Source organism: Alligator mississippiensis, chromosome 3 (assembly GCF_030867095.1).
Source record: "Alligator mississippiensis isolate rAllMis1 chromosome 3, rAllMis1, whole genome shotgun sequence".
In the NCBI taxonomy this organism is placed as follows: domain Eukaryota; kingdom Metazoa; phylum Chordata; order Crocodylia; family Alligatoridae; genus Alligator; species Alligator mississippiensis.
Genome location: NC_081826.1, coordinates 46,872,655 through 46,889,392, shown reverse-complemented (window position 1 = coordinate 46,889,392; position 16,738 = coordinate 46,872,655). Strand labels below are relative to the sequence as shown.

The window sequence follows — 16,738 nt, the reverse complement described above, 5'->3', positions numbered from 1 at the left end:
GCATAGCTAACTCTTTGAAAGTTGAATAAGGGATTGCTAGTGTCAATCACATTCAGTGGAGTTCAAATCCACTGGGGACTTGAATAGTTAAAAAAAAATGTTAGAAGGAAAAAATATACATCCAATCCTATTCTATTTTAGGAATCATTCAAAGTTCAGTTATATTGCTGCCTGCCTGTTTTTAAAGAATGGGTATTATGAACCCTGATTCCATAAAGAAAAATAGTGGTGACACACTTTTACAGCAGCTTTATAACTGGATAATGCAATACTACCAATATGCATTCCACTATTACACAATCAATGGTATGTTTCTCGTAGCCTGCAGAAACTTGGGCAGTATCACCCAATATCTCCTAGAAGCACTGATATCAAATTGTACAATTGAGAAGAAAAAGTAGTCAGTATCAAGTAGTCACGCTATACAGATTGTTTATCTTCCTTAATTAGATACTAGCACAGGCACAGCACTTGGCTGTACCAGTGATTCTTTCACACACATGAGATTATAACTTGGCTCTTTTATCTAGTGTTATGTTATATACCTGTTTTACCTCCTGGGAAAAATGTTAAAAAGCCTGAAATGTCAGGCTATGTAACACAGCAGGACTATTCTGCTGATAATGAAAGCTTAAAATAAAACTAGAAAGCATACTGGAAAAACAAGTATTCATATTGAAATAATCTTTATATAAAATTTCTTTTAAAATAGGGTAATTAGATTTTTAATGTGTCAATTCCCAAAAGAGTATACACGATCCTCTGGAAATATTACCATAGAAATCTCTATGGCAACCTCTGAAAAAGACATCCATATAGAGCTAGCAACATCTCTAAGCACCTAATGAATATCAAAAATCCATTTCTCTCTCAATTATTTAACTGTTCAGAGATATAGACAAGAAGTTACTGGAATGTAAATGTGCTTCAAACTAAACACTGTTCTAAAACTCAAATTATTGCAATTAATTGATTCTGTTCAGATATATTTATATTAGTTGAAATGAAGTCTTCTAAAAAAAAAGTCAAATTAAATTCTCAGATCTGGAAGACATAAGTAACACACAACATTAGAATTTTCTTTTTGGACATACAAATATTTGAGGTCATATGTGCCTCTCAGATACCTTAGAATAAATTATTGTTTTGAATGTCTACCTCAGCATATGCAGTAAGACATGACAGTTGGATCTAATATGGTGGTGGTCCTAATTTACAGTGAAGGTAGGTAACTAATGGTGGTGTTAAATCAGATAAGGACATTATGAAAAACAATGTTAGAAGGAGGAATCCAACACCAATCTATGACAACTATTCATTAACTTTAGATCTGTTAAGTGAGATTTTTTTATATACTGAAGACATGCCATTTACCTTTCTGGTGTTGGCAGCTGTTGCTTGGCCTGAACAGATTTGATGAATTCAACAAAGTAGTCTGGCTTTATAATTGGTCGACCACAAATCAGAGCGCATATAGTCTGAAAAGGAAAGATAATCATTCCAGACTTAACAATTCTATTAGACTATGCTGTCACCCAACAGCATCTTTATTGGAAACAAATATTTAATTACTTGATTTCAGTGCTGCCCTCCCCATAAAAATGGGTCAGAGGGGCTTAAAATAAGAAGCCATAAAAAGATAGAAAAATAAAACAAGCCTCTAAAAATACTCCAAAACTTAACCCTACCTACTGAAAGCCTGCCTAAACAGCAAGTTCTTATACTGCTTCCAAAAGATCTCAGCTGTAAATTCTAAATGATGAGAACTATAAGATTTCAGATGCACAGAAAAACTGCCACAGCCCTGGTAAAGTTTCCTCTTTTGAACACCCACCAGACTGCTAGTTGGGTTCCAATAAGCTAGTTCCAGCCCACCAGGCACTCTCATCAGGCCCACAGCACCCACCAACAAATTGTACCCCCACCCAGCCCTTCCATGGGCAAAATGCCCCAGCCAGCATGCAGCTTCCAGGTGGGGCTGCTGCTGCCAGGGACCTGCTCAGCTTCTCCAGCATCCCGCTCACGCCAGAAAACAGGTAGCGAAGCAGCAGGGGCAGAAGCAAAGCTGCACCTGGGCGGGAGCACGAAGAGCGGGGCTGGCAGCGGCACAGAGCTCAGGTGGGCAGGGTGTGGGTGAGAGGAAGGTTGGAGGTATGGGGAGCCCCAACACTCCCTCCATGGCACGCAGGCAGTGGCGGCTGCAGCAGCAGCAGACAGAGACGCTCATGCCCGGCTGCAGCCAGCGCTGCACATCACAGCAGGGAATGCAGTCCCCGCCGGGCCATCTTTTTTAGAATTTTTTTCCCACCCCAGCCAGGTCCAGCACGTGGAGCTTCCCTCTCGTGCTGTGCGAGTGCGGGGGCTGTGCATGCGTGGCGGGGAGCACCAGCAATAGAGATGGCCTGGTGGGGGCTGCACTCCCCACCATGATGTGCAGCACTGGCCGGAGCCGCGCACCGGTGGGCATGAGTGACCCAAGCATCCCCACTTGCTGCTGCACCATAGAGGGAGTGAGAGGGGGGACCCCCCCCACACCCGACAAATGCCACACACACCTTGCCTCCACAGCCCCCATATAAACACCGCCCAGCATACCATATGTCCCACATGCAGCTACACCCCTCACAACATCCCCACATCCACCCCCCACCATACATGCAAGCACACCCCCCTGCACACACACACACACAACTTCACCCCCCCACAATATACAAGACTAATTTATGAGTTACTATGCAATCACCTCTATATACAGTATGCAAACACAAATTGTGACAAAAATATTTTTTGTAATAAAACTAAAATATGTTATAGAAGGCGTTTGACTTTTAGTGTATGATTTGTTCTTTTTTTTGGTTTCAAGATGGCAACCCCCCTCCCAAAAGGAGTATTTCCAAGGGGTAAAGGGAGGGACTTCCAGTGGCAAAGGTCAGGGGTTAGGGGTGGGACTCCTGGTCCCAAGATGGTGACTAGGGGTCAGGGTAACTGTCAAGGGGCAGGGCTACTCTCACAGCCCTCAAAGCTCACCAAAACTTGTTAAGCAGCCCTCCACCTGAAGTAATTGCCTGCCCAAGCTAGACCAATATACCCTTAAGCTTCCATCCAAGATGGAGCAGTCTGTAGTACTGTTTCTTTCCTTGGTGTCTCTAACACTTCCACAGCACAGTTCCTCTGGACTAGAATCAGTCCTAAAGAAGAGTAAGATGGAGCTTAAGAGCCTAAGTTTCAAGAGCAATCCAAAATATCCACACACTGACAACCTCAACACGTATTAAGCTCCTAAATTCATTAGATGCTCCTGTTTTGAATGGCAAAAGTCCCTAACCAATTCATGGCCTTCTGTGCAAGGACAGAAACCATACAGGCCCCAAAACTGGTTAAGATCCTAGAGATAAGGACAGATAAAAATGATGTCTAACTAAGACTGACAGCATTAAATTCAACTCAGAATTACAGGTGGCGTTCGCCACCTCTTGCCCTACAACGTAGTGGCTACAACACTTGCCCAGGAACTGGGATCTGGACTACCGACTAGGGATCTGGACTATAAACTCGCCTTACCTTGGGGGGATTTAAAGCTACATTTCCCACTTGTTACCACTGGATTTATGACCCAGTCCTGATACCTAGTTCTGGGTGAACCTAAACCCTGAGACTGAGAACAACACCCCCATTTGATAATAGCCAAATTTAACTGATACACAGTGATACCAGGTAAGAGTAATGCAGGCAAGCAAACAAACCTCCCTATCCTCCTTATCTACCAGTTCTAAGGCTTCACAAGGAGAATGGTAAGAATTGCCAGTATGTGAGCATCACCCTGTGGTTCTTTGCTTGAACGTCAGAAGTCAGCAATCTTGGAAGTCAAGGGGCGATGCCCACCCCCTCTGCCGGGGTGGGCAAGACGGGCATGCGGTATGCCCTCTGCCCATGATGGCCTCGGGATCCCTCCCCATCTCTGAAAATCCATCCTTTTGTATTCTTCTTCCTGATGACTCTTCATTTCCGGGTACCACCAATTGGTTTCCCTGTGGTTGTTTGTCATATTGTCCATATTCTGTTCTGTCAACATAATTTTTGTTTCCATAAACCCATCACATGCATACATCTTGATCAGGTCATTTACTGGTACCTTAATTTGGGCATCCCCGGCCTCCAAAACCAGAAATCCCAGAGGGTTTACAGCTGATCACTGTGACCCAATGCCAATTCTGCAAGTCCTTATCGTTCTTATGGGTTTTCAGGGCATGTTTTCAATTTCCCAGCCTGTTTGTCTGCTAGCTTCATATGTCTGCCTCAAAGGCTGAGAATGTGAAACTGTCACAAACAGACTTTTAGAAACCAATTAACCCTTCCCTGGACAAAATATTCCAATGCAATATTTACTCTACCTACAAGCCAATTCCTAAAAGCAAATCTCTTAAATATCATTTTCTAGCCATCACCATCACTTCCCACATGATTACCCTAACCACCAAGCTATAAATGAAGCACCTTTTGCTCTTTCTGGTGAAGCCGAGTCACTAGGAAGCCAAAGATGCAAGTCAGTGCCAGAGGAAAAGGGAATTTTGCCTCTGTAGTCTACTGGTTATACCACTTCCTTGGGAAGGATGAATCCTGAATTCTAGGACTTCCTGTCAAGCTATTTCTGTTTTTAAACCAGACTTACATAATATGTATAAACTGTGAGAGAAGGGACCAGAGTGCTTCAAGTGCCCAAGGGAGTGCTGTAGACAACAGACTACAGAAGCAGGCTTCCTCTTGCTTTCACTCAGTAACGTTTATTGAGGAAAAGATCAATTCCTATTGGCTACCTCTAGACATGTTTCAGCTTTTTGAACTGCCCTTTCAAGGAGCCTCCTGCTTTCCACTCTCTATAGAGACCCAAGGTATCTAAGCCTGAATTGCTTTTTAGCACCTCTAAGAAGTCTCTCCATTGACTGTACAGGGATCCTAGACACCCAACTATAAGTCACTCTGAATTGTCTCACTGGGTCAGACATCAAAATTTAGGCAGAGCAGTACCTTAATTAAGCATCATACTAAGACTATTTAAATCCCGCCCTCTGTCACTCATTCATCGAAATGGACTATGCCGGCACTGTACACAGGGCAGAGTGGGGCTGCACAGGGAAGCTGCTTGCTGCTGCGAAGTCTGCACTGCCCTAGCAAGGCGTCCCCCTGCCCGCGCAGCAGGGGTGTTGCGCCTTTCGCTGCTGCCGTGTGGGCTTGGGTGCTGCTGTGGGGGACAGGGGGCTGCAGACCCAGGTCCCTGTAGCCCTGGCAGCTGCAGGGGCAAGGAGCACCAGCAGGGCAGGGGGCTGTGGGTGGGGAGGGAGTGGCCTGGACTTGCATACTGTGAGCTAAGGGGGAAGGAGGAGCTTTGATTTTCCATTATAAAAAAACCCAAAGCCAAGTACCAAAATGTACAGGTATTTATAATTTATTTTATTATAGTGATTGAGGCACTGGTCGGCCTCCAAACTGCTTTAAGATTGTAAATAAATCAAGAAAACATTATGTTCAACTGATACCTATATATATTAGTGGCCTTTCATTTTAATCACGGGTTTTGAAGTTTTTAATCAGAGAATTTGCAATTTTTTTTATTTTTTATTTTAATCAGGGAAAACCAGGATCTCTGGTCATAACCATGATAGTTCAAGAAGAATGTGAAAGGCAAGTATTTATGTGAGTTATACCTCTCACTAAACCAACTCTATAACTGGGAGGGACTTAAAAACGCTTTTGGATCAGAGGAAGAGTACAGTGGTACCTGAAAGCTCATCTACGTCCCTCCCAACTACACAGTTGGTCCAGTAAAACTTTACTCACACAAAACTCTTTGCCACCATATTTGAAATTCTGTAATTTTTCACTAAAATGTTTTATAAAAAATAATAAAAAGCCAAATTGTTAGCATTTCTAAATTTGCAGATTTTGAAATGGCATTTTTGTCAAAATAGTTATTTCAACTGTAATAATTAGCCTATGCAACTCAATGTAACCACAGGTTATTTGCAGCCAATTGACTGGTGACCTTCAAAAAGAGAATTATATATTGAACACCCATAATAAAAACATCCAGAGTCACATCAGACAGATTTTCAAACAAAGATCTAATTTCCAAAGTTTTGAAAGAATAGCAGTGTCTAGAGCATTAGGACTTAGCATTTAGCATTTGCTACTCTGACCCTTTCAGACAGATATTTTAAACAGAATAAATAAATAGGACGACTCGCTCACTATAACCAGGTTATTTAAGTGTCTGCCATAAAGCTTCTTGCATTTCCTTAAAGAATCTGGATCTGGTGACTTTCAGATCCAAGGATTAAGAATTAAACGAACTGGGCCCACAAACCCAATACACAGAAACGTATGGGCTACCCCTATGTCACTCTGACTGCTGCTTAGTTTGCTAGCCTCTTTTGCCTTTTCAATTATCATCAAGGCAAAGAAGGAAATAAAACCCAGAAAGTTGCATCATATTAAGAAACAGCTGACAACTGCAGAACACTTTCCCACAATAAACATTTTACATTCTACTGTTATAGGGAAATGTTATATTGACTTTGCATCTGCAGGCCTATTACCCAAAAACTAGTTTCATAGCTGAAAACCTGGACCAAAGTCAACTGAAGTTCTGCCACCAACTTCAATGGGGCTGTGCTACCACAGCCAGCCATTTCGTGCAAAAAACTATTGCAGAGAAGCTCAGCATACCTTCACAGTAACTTTCACTGATACCATAGCCAGGTGAGTGCATTTTTCTGTCCATTCATTCACTACAAGGCCTCCAAGCTGCAGAATGGCTTGGTTTAAAGCAGTTTTTCCAGAGACGTCTAAACAGGAGGAGCAGACAATCAAAGGTTCATATTCTATTCTGCAAAAAACAAGTTGAAGAAGAGAATGGTCTAAACTGTTCGAGCAAAACATTACAAAAGGAAAGAGCAGCCAAAAAATAGGTATTCCTGTTCATCAGGGAACTCTGAAATTAAAAGAAAATATGTTCCAAAACGGAAGGAAAAGCGAAATTTTTAAAATATCCTATGGAAAGGGAATTCCAAAATTTTGTTTAGGGAGAGTCAAATTCAGATTTTGGTTTGACCCTTACGAGGGACCCCAGCAACTTACAGTCCCAGCAGGCAAGGAGTCTGAGAGCCAGGTCTTCTGGAAATCTGGAAGCCTGGAACCACTGACTGGGGAGTTCTTTTAAGAATTTTTAAAATAAAAGACCTTTTAAGAACAGGATGTGCCAGGTATATTCAGAAGCATACTCCATATAAATAAAGTTCACTCAACTTTAAAAGAAGCAATATTGCACCTATTTTAAGAATGCGCCTATTGTCTAACCTACAGTGAACTTTCATTAACACAGAGTCTCTCAAAAAGGAGTTTTACCTTATGCATCAACCCAATTAATTTGTTTTAACAGAATTTATTACAAGACCGACCCCTGTCTTTTCAGTTCTTTTACTAAGAATAGAGAGATGCTAGAAGGCAGGTGCTAGAAAGAAACTCTGCATGGATATCATATTATCTCACTGTATCCCTTTGCCTCAACAATTTTCCTCTTAAGTCTTGCCTCAGAAACCTACATTTTATCCTTTGGCTATGACTCATTCTCTCTGTGCTGTGCAGTATGCATCCATTAATAGGAATTACAGCTAGTCATAAGAAAAAAAAAATATAACTAATCAGCAGTGGTTGTAGCCAAAAACTGAATAGGTCAACACAACGCACAAATTTTTCCTTGAAAAATATACAGAATAATACACTACAAGTGGTAGAATCTGTAGTAAGGGGTTATTGCATATGCCAAGAGATCTTCCAAATCTGTTACAATCTAAAGGTGAGTCCAGACGTGTGTGGATGTTTGGTTCCCCGGGGAATGCCTGTGCCACCCACACTTCGGTGTGCAGCAAATTACCCTGGGGGCAGTAAGGGAGGCTGGGGCCAGTCCAGTGCTGATCCCAGCAGCCTTACCTGGGGTTCTGGGGGCCTCCTAGGGTTGCAGCTGTGGCAATCCTGCAGGGTGGAGCCTGGCTGGCAGACACAATGTGGCTCGGTTCCATTTTTCAGCAGCGTATGCTGCCCAAACCTGAGCTGCTTTAGTTCCCCCCCCACCCTCCCCCGTGGTGTTTTTTTAACCCCTGGATATCCAGTGCTCAAAAAAAACCTGGAGTGGTGTGCACACGGGCCATGTGCCCTTGCAGTGCAGAGAACACCAGACTGTGCACTATGACAGTGCTCATCTGGACATGCCCTAAGAGTTTTTGTGCTAAAATAACCCATTATTTTAAATTGTGATTCACCAACACATAGATTTCTACTACCAACTGTTACCTGTTAGAAGAGAAAAATTTACTGTCTAAATTTGTTAGTAATAAATCACTTTCTCTCCCTACAGTATATTGCACATTGTTCTTTGGTTTTACCCTTGCATGAGGTAATACCCTTCCCCTCTTTTAAACTGGCCGATCTTCTACACAGGATCACAAAGTACAAATTTTGGCTTTAGCAAAGAATAAAGAAACAGGTTTTTTATTATAAGCTGGTAAACTTCTTGGTGAAAAAGTCATGATGCATTTAATGTCACTGTATTTGTTTCTCTAGCATAACACATTTAAAATGTGCTATCTGCAACAGCTTTTTGTTGTAAATGCTGAAGAAATGAGTTTGTCTGCTAGTAATGACATAAGTAGCTCTGCCAGCACCACAATCAAATGCAACAATGCAAGCCTGCAGCCTACTTTAAATAATGACAGTGATTCCTTCTTTTGCCCCCTTTGCAACTACTTGCATTTTGGGATTAGTTTTATTAAATATGGTTTTAATCTTTCCTTGGGATACTTTTAGGATATACAGCATTTATGGTGCAGAGTTGCTTATGGTGTTGACCTCTTACTACAAATTGTTTTTACTCTCAATTCATAAGGAAAAGAAAATTTACTCAAAAGTTATAGGCTTCCAATATATAACAAGTATCCCTTTATTTAATTACCTTTACTTTATCACTATATAAGACTTTATTTTCTTGGTAATGTTACCTTTGCAAGCCCCACTTGTGATAATCTTTAAAAAAAAAAATCAGATACAGCTGAAATTTCATGGTCAGTATTTTAGAATCAATACACCTTGTTCTCACCTAAACTTGCTTTCGAAGACTCCAAAATTGACTCTGTCACCTGACTTTAAAGTTCTTGAAGTTTCACTCAATAATTTTTCTCCGTTAACAAAGGTACCATATTTAGAAGTATCTTTTACTGTCAAAACAGGGACTGTAACTGATTGACTCTGAAAAAGAACATAAAACGAAGTCTTATTAGTCAGAAAAGTTCAATCATTACAGAACAACAAGCAGCAGAACCATACAATGAAAGCCCACATGAATTACTTATATTACTACCCCCGCCTCCAAAATACATATTGGGGAAATGATGTTGGTTATGCAAGTTAAAGTTTGTTACCCACTTTCCTTTACAAAGGACTGCAGAAAAAAATCTCTAAGAGCATTAGGTTGTTTTTTTTCTTCTTTCCCATCATTCATTGTTCTCTATTTTTTAAAAAGTTTTCATAATACCATTACATCTGGGGTGCGCCAGCAGGAGGCACTCCCGTCACCAGGAGCCACCCACTTCACTGTGCCCGACCACCTACCAGGCTCAGAGTACCTCCCTGGGGGGGCCTCACGTCTGGCCAACCCCTTCCTGGAGTACACCAGTGACCTGGGGTCACTGCCCAGGAGTCTTGGCCCCGTGCCCCCTGGGATACACAGGGCTTGTAGACCTTGAGGGTACTTGACCCACTGCAAGAACTGGGAGTGCTTCCCTTGGCGTACAGCACAAATAGTAGTCTCCATTAGTCAGCTGGACCAAGGAGACATGAAGGCATGCCTCTCTCCCTCTCCCAGCCAGTTCACCACGCTTAGAACAATGGAGAACTTTATTGATTACAGGGAGGAGGTTTGGGGCAGGATACAGGATAGAGCAACATCAAAGAATAACCTTAGAGCAAACAGTGTGGCTCGGTAGCCATTGATTGTGCACCTGCTGTACAGCAAGCTATATATCTATATAGGTTTCAAATAGCTTACTTGCAAGTATCATCCAGAGGCTGGCTGCTATCCACTGGAGGCAGGCAGTTCATTGTGTACCCAGTTACAAGAGACAGAGGGAGAGAGTGGCAGCTGTTCAGCTGCTCTCTCCTCGCCCACACCACCCCACAGAGCCTAGGGCTTCAGCATGGGAGCTCTTTCCACGCATTCCAAAATGACTCTCTATGCTGGTTCTGCACCTTCTAGGAAAAAGGGAATCTATATATCCCTATTGTGACCTCATCACTAAGTTCCCACTAGAAGCAGTGCCATTGGCAGATGCCTGGTGCTTTCAAGTGATCTCACCTTCCAGGTCCAATAAGGCAGGTGTTTAATGCAAGCCAATCAGTTTAAAAACAAAACTTGTAATCTGGTGGTGTGGGTCCCTACCCCCTTGCAATAAGGTAAATACCCTAACCCCTATTATTAGGGCAACCCAAGCAACCAGGTTGAGAGACAGGTGAGAGAACTAGTCACATGACCTTCAAAAGCAGGAAACTGAACAATTGGAGCAGGTTTCCCCTCCCTCAGGAATTTACCTGCCCAGGTCCCATAGGCAGAGCTCATTGCTTAGCAATCGGAGTGATAGACAGGTAAGAAAACAATAGCAAGGGAAAACCTAATAGAAGGGTCTACGAAGATGCTGGGAGGGCATTCTGCCACAACATCTTTATTCACGTACCACTACAGGGAAGCTGCAATAGCTCAGTGTGATGTTGGAGTGTATTGCTTGCCTCTGCGTATTTCCTTTTTAGTGCATTATAGTATACGGCCTAGTGTTAAGTTTTAGTTTAATGCTATGTCCCCGACCATTTTTTCTCTCTGTGACTGGCCTAGAAACTACAAATGGACTCTATTACCCTTATAGTTTATATATATTATCTGTTGCTAGTCAGATTAACCCAGTGCATATAGGTAAACTCCCTGCAACATTTCAGGTTGCATTTTATATCATTCAAAAAATCCACAAAACTGTAAGGGTAATTAATTATTTATATCCAAATGCCTTAAATCAATCATCTTCAAGATTGTTAATTGTGACAGTCTCTTTCTTTGGTGGTCTATTTCAATTTTAAATTTTGTTACATAACCCATGTAAAGGTTACACTTAGTTCAGAGGTTCTCAACCTTTTTAGACTCCAGGCATTGCTCTGAAACTTTTCTGACTTTAGCAGCACCCCATTTCAAAGACAAATTTATTACAGTACTTACCTCGTCACATCCCACAACACCCTTAAAAAGATCACAAGACACCCCAGTTGGGAATCAGTTTCTCACAACAAAATATGTGGTCTGATTTTCAAAAGAGCTCAAAAAGGCACTGACCCCTGAGAAAACTAGCCCTGAGCTCTCTAAAAAAGCAGAAATACAAAACTGGAAATCCTTATGGGTTTTTTTTATGCAGAGACAATACAAAAATATTTTTTTAAACCCCATTTCTCATAAGATAACCTTGGGCATAAACATAACACTCTGCCTCCCTATGCAAGGATGTGCTGTTTAAGGATCATATTTACTGTCTTGGCTACAAAGTCTAAAGTGAAAAGTTAAAATAAAAAATGAAACACAAAAAATACAGAAATACAGTCTGCCCCCTCCCCCCACAACCTTCCCAACTACTAGTTTGTGCCTGAGGAGGTGAACGCAACCCCCGCTGCCATAGCTCCTCCTCTGGGAACTTGGATGCTGGTAACTGGAATTACCAGCCCTCATGGCCCTTTCTGCCAGCCCCCAAGAGCATGGGAGGAGCAGAGGGATGAGACAAGTTGAAAAGTGAAGCCTCACATCCCCTACCCACCTTTCTGCATGCAGTAGCTCATGCTTCTCAAGAGTACAGGTGCAGCTGGAATGGGGCCTGCTGTGATGCAAGAAATGGCATTGCGAGTCCCTAGAGGACCAGCTGTAGGTGCTGCCCATCTGTGGGATGTTGGAGTGGGTGTGGGGTGCAGGGCAAGGGGTTGAAGGAGTGAACACTTACATCCTTGCACAGGGCCTACGTGCAGCAGTACCCTTAGAACGATCTCATAACATCCCATGATGTTGTGACACCCTGGTTGAAAATCACTTAGTCAAAGCAGCAAAGTATAATATTAAAAGTATTTTTGTAAGAGACACTGTTTGCAAGCTCTGTTTACTTTTATAAGTGTAAAAAACTAGGGGTGCACTGATAGAGATTTTTTGAGTCAATACCGATAGCCAATTTTTCATGAGCCATATCAGCAGATACCGATATGCAGCTGGGCAGCTTGAACAGCAGTGTACGGCTGGAAAGTCTGTTGTGAGGGAAGGGTGTGGGGTGCAGATTGAGTCCCCTGCAGTGAAGGAGAGAGCAGGGCTAAGGCAAGTGTTGCACATCCAGGGCAAAGCACACCACAAGCGGCTTGCCCAGGGATGTGGGGGAGTGGCTCCCGCTGCTATGCACACCGCGGGAGGGCATGGGGGGCGTGTTCGCCTGGATCTGTGTGCAGGGCAACGGCAGGTTGCACTGGGATCTTCCCAGTGGGGGGCTGGGCCAAGCTGTGCTGGGGGCAGGTGAGTGACACCGAGAAGAGCTATTGCAGGGAAGGGGGACTGCAGCCACCCGAAAATTCATCATAGCTCCCCTAGCCCCTACTCTCAGCACTGCCACTGCCTGCCCCAAGTGCAGCCCTGGCCCAACTCCTTGCCGTGAAGAGCCTGGTGCCGCCCCTGGCCCAGCCTGCAGCAGCAGCCCGCCCTTGCCCCACACGCAGATCCGGGGGCACACACCCCCCCCCATGCCCTCCTAAGGTGCATGTAGCAGTGGGAGCAGCCTCCCCTGTCCCAGAGGCTCTGGAATGAGCCGTTCACAGCTCCATCCCGTACCCTGCCCTGGCTGTGCAGCACCTGCCACAGTGCCAGGCTCAGCCCCACTCCTTCCCTCACCGCTGGGGCCTCGATCTGCCCCCCACCCCAACCCCTTCCCCCGCAGACTTACCAGCCAGACCAACTGTTCTCCACGCTGCCGGCCACCTGCATGCACGAGGCATTTAATTGGCAGCATTATTGGATGCATCAGCCAAAAAAAGCCCATTGCCAATATTGTTAAATTTTCCTTATAAGCGGTACTGACCCATTATGGGACCAATGTATTGGTGCATTCTAGTAAAACCCCCCACTGATCTACCTGAAGCTACCAATGAGAACTGCGCTTGAGCAACCGATAGCAGGACAGTTCTGGGCTGCTAACTTTACTCAGTATGCTTTTAATGGCTTATTTCTACATTTCTCTAAACAGAAACATGATGGTACAATAAGACCTCAAAGATTTAACTGTGGAACAGAAAGGATGAAGCAGGTTTCAATACCAAATATCAGGGATCATATATACACAGGGGAATGCACCAGTACACTTAAACTGTGATATTTTGACTAATAACCCCTGTGTGGACATTTACTCAGAAATAAGAGAGTCCATACAGTGACAGAGATGACAGTAGTGGGGTAAGTGTGCCAGTAAATCTCCCCATTTAGAAAAGCCCTTCAAAATAATCAATATAAAAAACCAGGTATCCCTTGGTTTCATTGCTAAAGCGTAGGTTTGTTAGAACAGGAGTGGATCAATGACATCAGGCCAGTTTATCCATCTACATGATGTAACCATAATACAGCAAAGTGATTACTTACAAGGTTAGATTCAGGAGGACTGACCATCAGTACTGCATGATTTCTACTGATTGACTGATCATTCTGAATTAAAATTGCACAGCTCTTGCGTCCAACAACATATTCTGTACCAACCAAAAGTCGATACGGCTCTCCTGAGAAAAACATTTAAAAATATTCATTTAAATGTGAACTACTTAAAAGCTTCTAAACAAGATCTAAAACTCAATCACGTCATTCAAGAATTACTGGGCATCTCACAGACAATCCTATATTTCACAGAACATCCTATATTTTCCTCCGAGTAGCTCTTGCCCACTTGATAGCACTTGTTTTTGTGATGGAAAATGTATTGCTTGACAACCTTCTACAGCTAAAATAGATCACCGTACTTGTTCAAAGAAGAAAAAAAAAGTGACTACTTCAGCGGTCTCTAAAAATACATTGGTTGTGAACCAGATTCAGACAAGTGTACATCACACTGATGTTCCAAAACACTATTTAGGAGGACAACATAGAAGAGAGACTCAGATTAAAACTTCTTCTAATATTGCAAATATTTACTATATGAAAGAGAAATGAAGCCAGTTTTCAAATATCAATCTGCTTTGCCCTGACTGCTTCTCCTTCATGATTTGTATCACCCACACCACACGATGGCACAATTGCTATATTTTGAGACCATATAAAAAACGTGTTACTTGACTTGCCAAGTGAGAAACCTTCCCTGATGACAATAGATGAGACAAGGGATTAAGTCAGTGGTGCTCTACCCGCCAGACCAGTGGTGTGGGGCCCTTTTGCAGGCCAGCTAGGACTGTGGAGCTCAGCCTTGCCCCCTCCTGCTGGGATTGGTTCCCAGGGACCCAGCACCACCCCCTCCCACCCCCATATGCCGGGATTGGTTCCTAAGGGCCCAGCCCCACCCCCTGCAAACTGGGATTGGGCCCTGGAGGCCTGACACATCCCCTTCCTGCCACACCTGCGCCAGCACTGGCTGCCAGATCCAGCAGGCAGGGCCTGGGACTCCCCATGGTTCCAGATACTGTGGATAACTTAGTTCCTGGCCCACAGGCCAGAGGTTGAACACCCCTGGATTAACCATCAATTTCTAATGAATGCAGACTCTCATTTAGAAATAAATTCCTGGCCATTACTCCCGCGTGGACAACCACAAAGGTGCACAGTGATATCTTCCTGAAGATGCAAACAGCGCCGGTGCCCCAGCTCCTGCTCGCAGCTTCCCTGAGCTGCAAATCACTAAAAAAAACCCTTAGGTAGCTATGCCGAAACCAACACACAGAGTCCTGCCAGGAATAAAATTCAGTGGAACGATGATTTTACTGAGGGGCAGTCGGGGAATCGCGGAGGGATCGTGGGTACTGACACTTAAAAACAAACAGAGGGGGCAGAACAGAGGAGTTCCCCTCCTGCGGCAGCAGCTGCCAAGGAAAGGAGGCGGCAGAAAGTCTCCTCTTCTGCCTTCAAGGAGGCAAGAGCGGGGCTTTCCCTTCGTGTCACAAGGCTGGAAGGAGAGAGATAAAGGCAGCTTGCTTCCTGCCTAGGAAAAATGAGGCCGAGAGGCCAAGAGGTGGCACCCTGGGCAGAGCCCGCGGGCACGGCTCGGAGGCCGGCCCCCCCATGCGGTCCACGAACCTGGCGACCCCGCAGGGAGAGCTGCGTGGGGGGCGGCACCGAGCGGGTGCCTCTCCCCCCGACAGCCCCGCGGGGAAGCCTCGGCTCCCAGCTGAGCTCCCCAGGGAGGCGGAGGCCACTCGCCCGGCTCTACTGAGGGCAAACGTGGCCTCCGCCTCCTCTCGGCGGGCCACAGGCAACGCCGCGCCGCTACCCCGCGGACCCCGAGACCGGCAGGGAGTCATTGCAGCCCGCCCCGCCCCACCCGCGCCTCACCTGGGCCAGGCCCTGCCGCGGACACCAGCTTCCACATCCCGGCGCGGAAACGGCGCCTGCCCGGGCCGCCGGGGGTCAGCGCCGCCTGCCTGGCCGAGCCACCGCGGCGCATGCGCGTGGGGAGGGGGAGCCGCAGGGCCGCGAAGGGAGCCCCTCCCCCGCCGTGGACGCAGGGGCCGCAGCTCCGGGCCGCCCCGCGCAGCCTCCGGCGGAGCAGTGGCCCAGGCGGGCAGGAAAGTGGTCCGAGAAACACGACCCCTGCCCAGCACAGCAGCCCAAACTGCAGAGCCGTGTCGGCTGCCCTCCGGCGCTGCTCGGGGCCCTGGCTGGGACGTGAGGCAGGTGCGCTCCGCCCAGCGCAGCGCAGGGCAGGCACCGCACGTGGGACCGGCCCCAGGGGGGCCGTGGGGTGCAACATGAGCGACTGCTGTCTCCTGAGACTGGGGGGGGCACAATTTGTGGGTGGCACTGTCGGGGGCGGCGGGGTGACAAGCAGAGACTGGCCACGGAAGCGGCGTCGGCGGCAGCGGGGGGGATCGCGATCCGCGACCGCCCGCAGAAGCCCACGGCGTTGGCGGGGCAGGGGGTCGCGAGCAGCAACCGCCCACAGAAGCTGGAGGAAGCAAATCTCGGGGGCACGTGCCCTGTCCTCCGAGTTGCCTATGGTGTGCAGCTCAATGCCAGACCAGAGCAGGTGCTTAAGCTGGCATGCAAGAAGGAGGTGTGGGGGGAGGATCCATGGGCCCACTCCAGCCCATGGAGCTGGCCCAACACCAGTAATCCAGCCTATGAACCAGCCCCATGCCACCCATCTGGCCCACGGTGCCAACCAAGTTTGACATCTCAGAAGTCATAGAGAAGTAGGGCTGGAAGGGACCTCCGGTCTAATCCAGCCCCCTGCCTGAGGCACGATCATTTCTATCTGAACCATCCTTTACAACCATAATCTAAACTCTGCATAAGACTACCCTCAATCCTGACACAACATACACTCAACACGCTAACCTGTCACAGGTAAAGTAGGGGAACCACAGCAGCCAAGATCTTGCTTCTTCAATATATGCTCAAGAGGTCCCAGGTAAGGGGCCATGCCACCCACTACAAAGG

At 45.8% G+C, this 16,738-nt stretch overlaps 1 protein-coding gene across 2 annotated transcripts in view; it reads right to left on the bottom strand.

The window, feature by feature from the left end:
• The window catches only part of NBN (nibrin), a 44,048-nt gene extending 28,307 nt beyond the window's left edge, over positions 1 to 15,741 (bottom strand). The window contains exons 1-5 of one of the 2 annotated variants that reach the window (XM_019486655.2): positions 15,632 to 15,741; positions 13,742 to 13,875; positions 9,149 to 9,297; positions 6,724 to 6,883; positions 1,375 to 1,478 (exon numbers count right to left, since the gene is read on the bottom strand). In XM_019486655.2, coding sequence (XP_019342200.1) covers positions 1,375 to 1,478; positions 6,724 to 6,883; positions 9,149 to 9,297; positions 13,742 to 13,875; positions 15,632 to 15,668 — 584 coding nt within the window. In that variant the 5' untranslated portion in view covers positions 15,669 to 15,741. The remainder of the gene's footprint in view (positions 1 to 1,374; positions 1,479 to 6,723; positions 6,884 to 9,148; positions 9,298 to 13,741; positions 13,876 to 15,631) is intronic. The other variant, XM_006266694.4, reaches the window with a different exon arrangement.
• Positions 15,742 to 16,738: the final 997 nt, after the last annotated feature.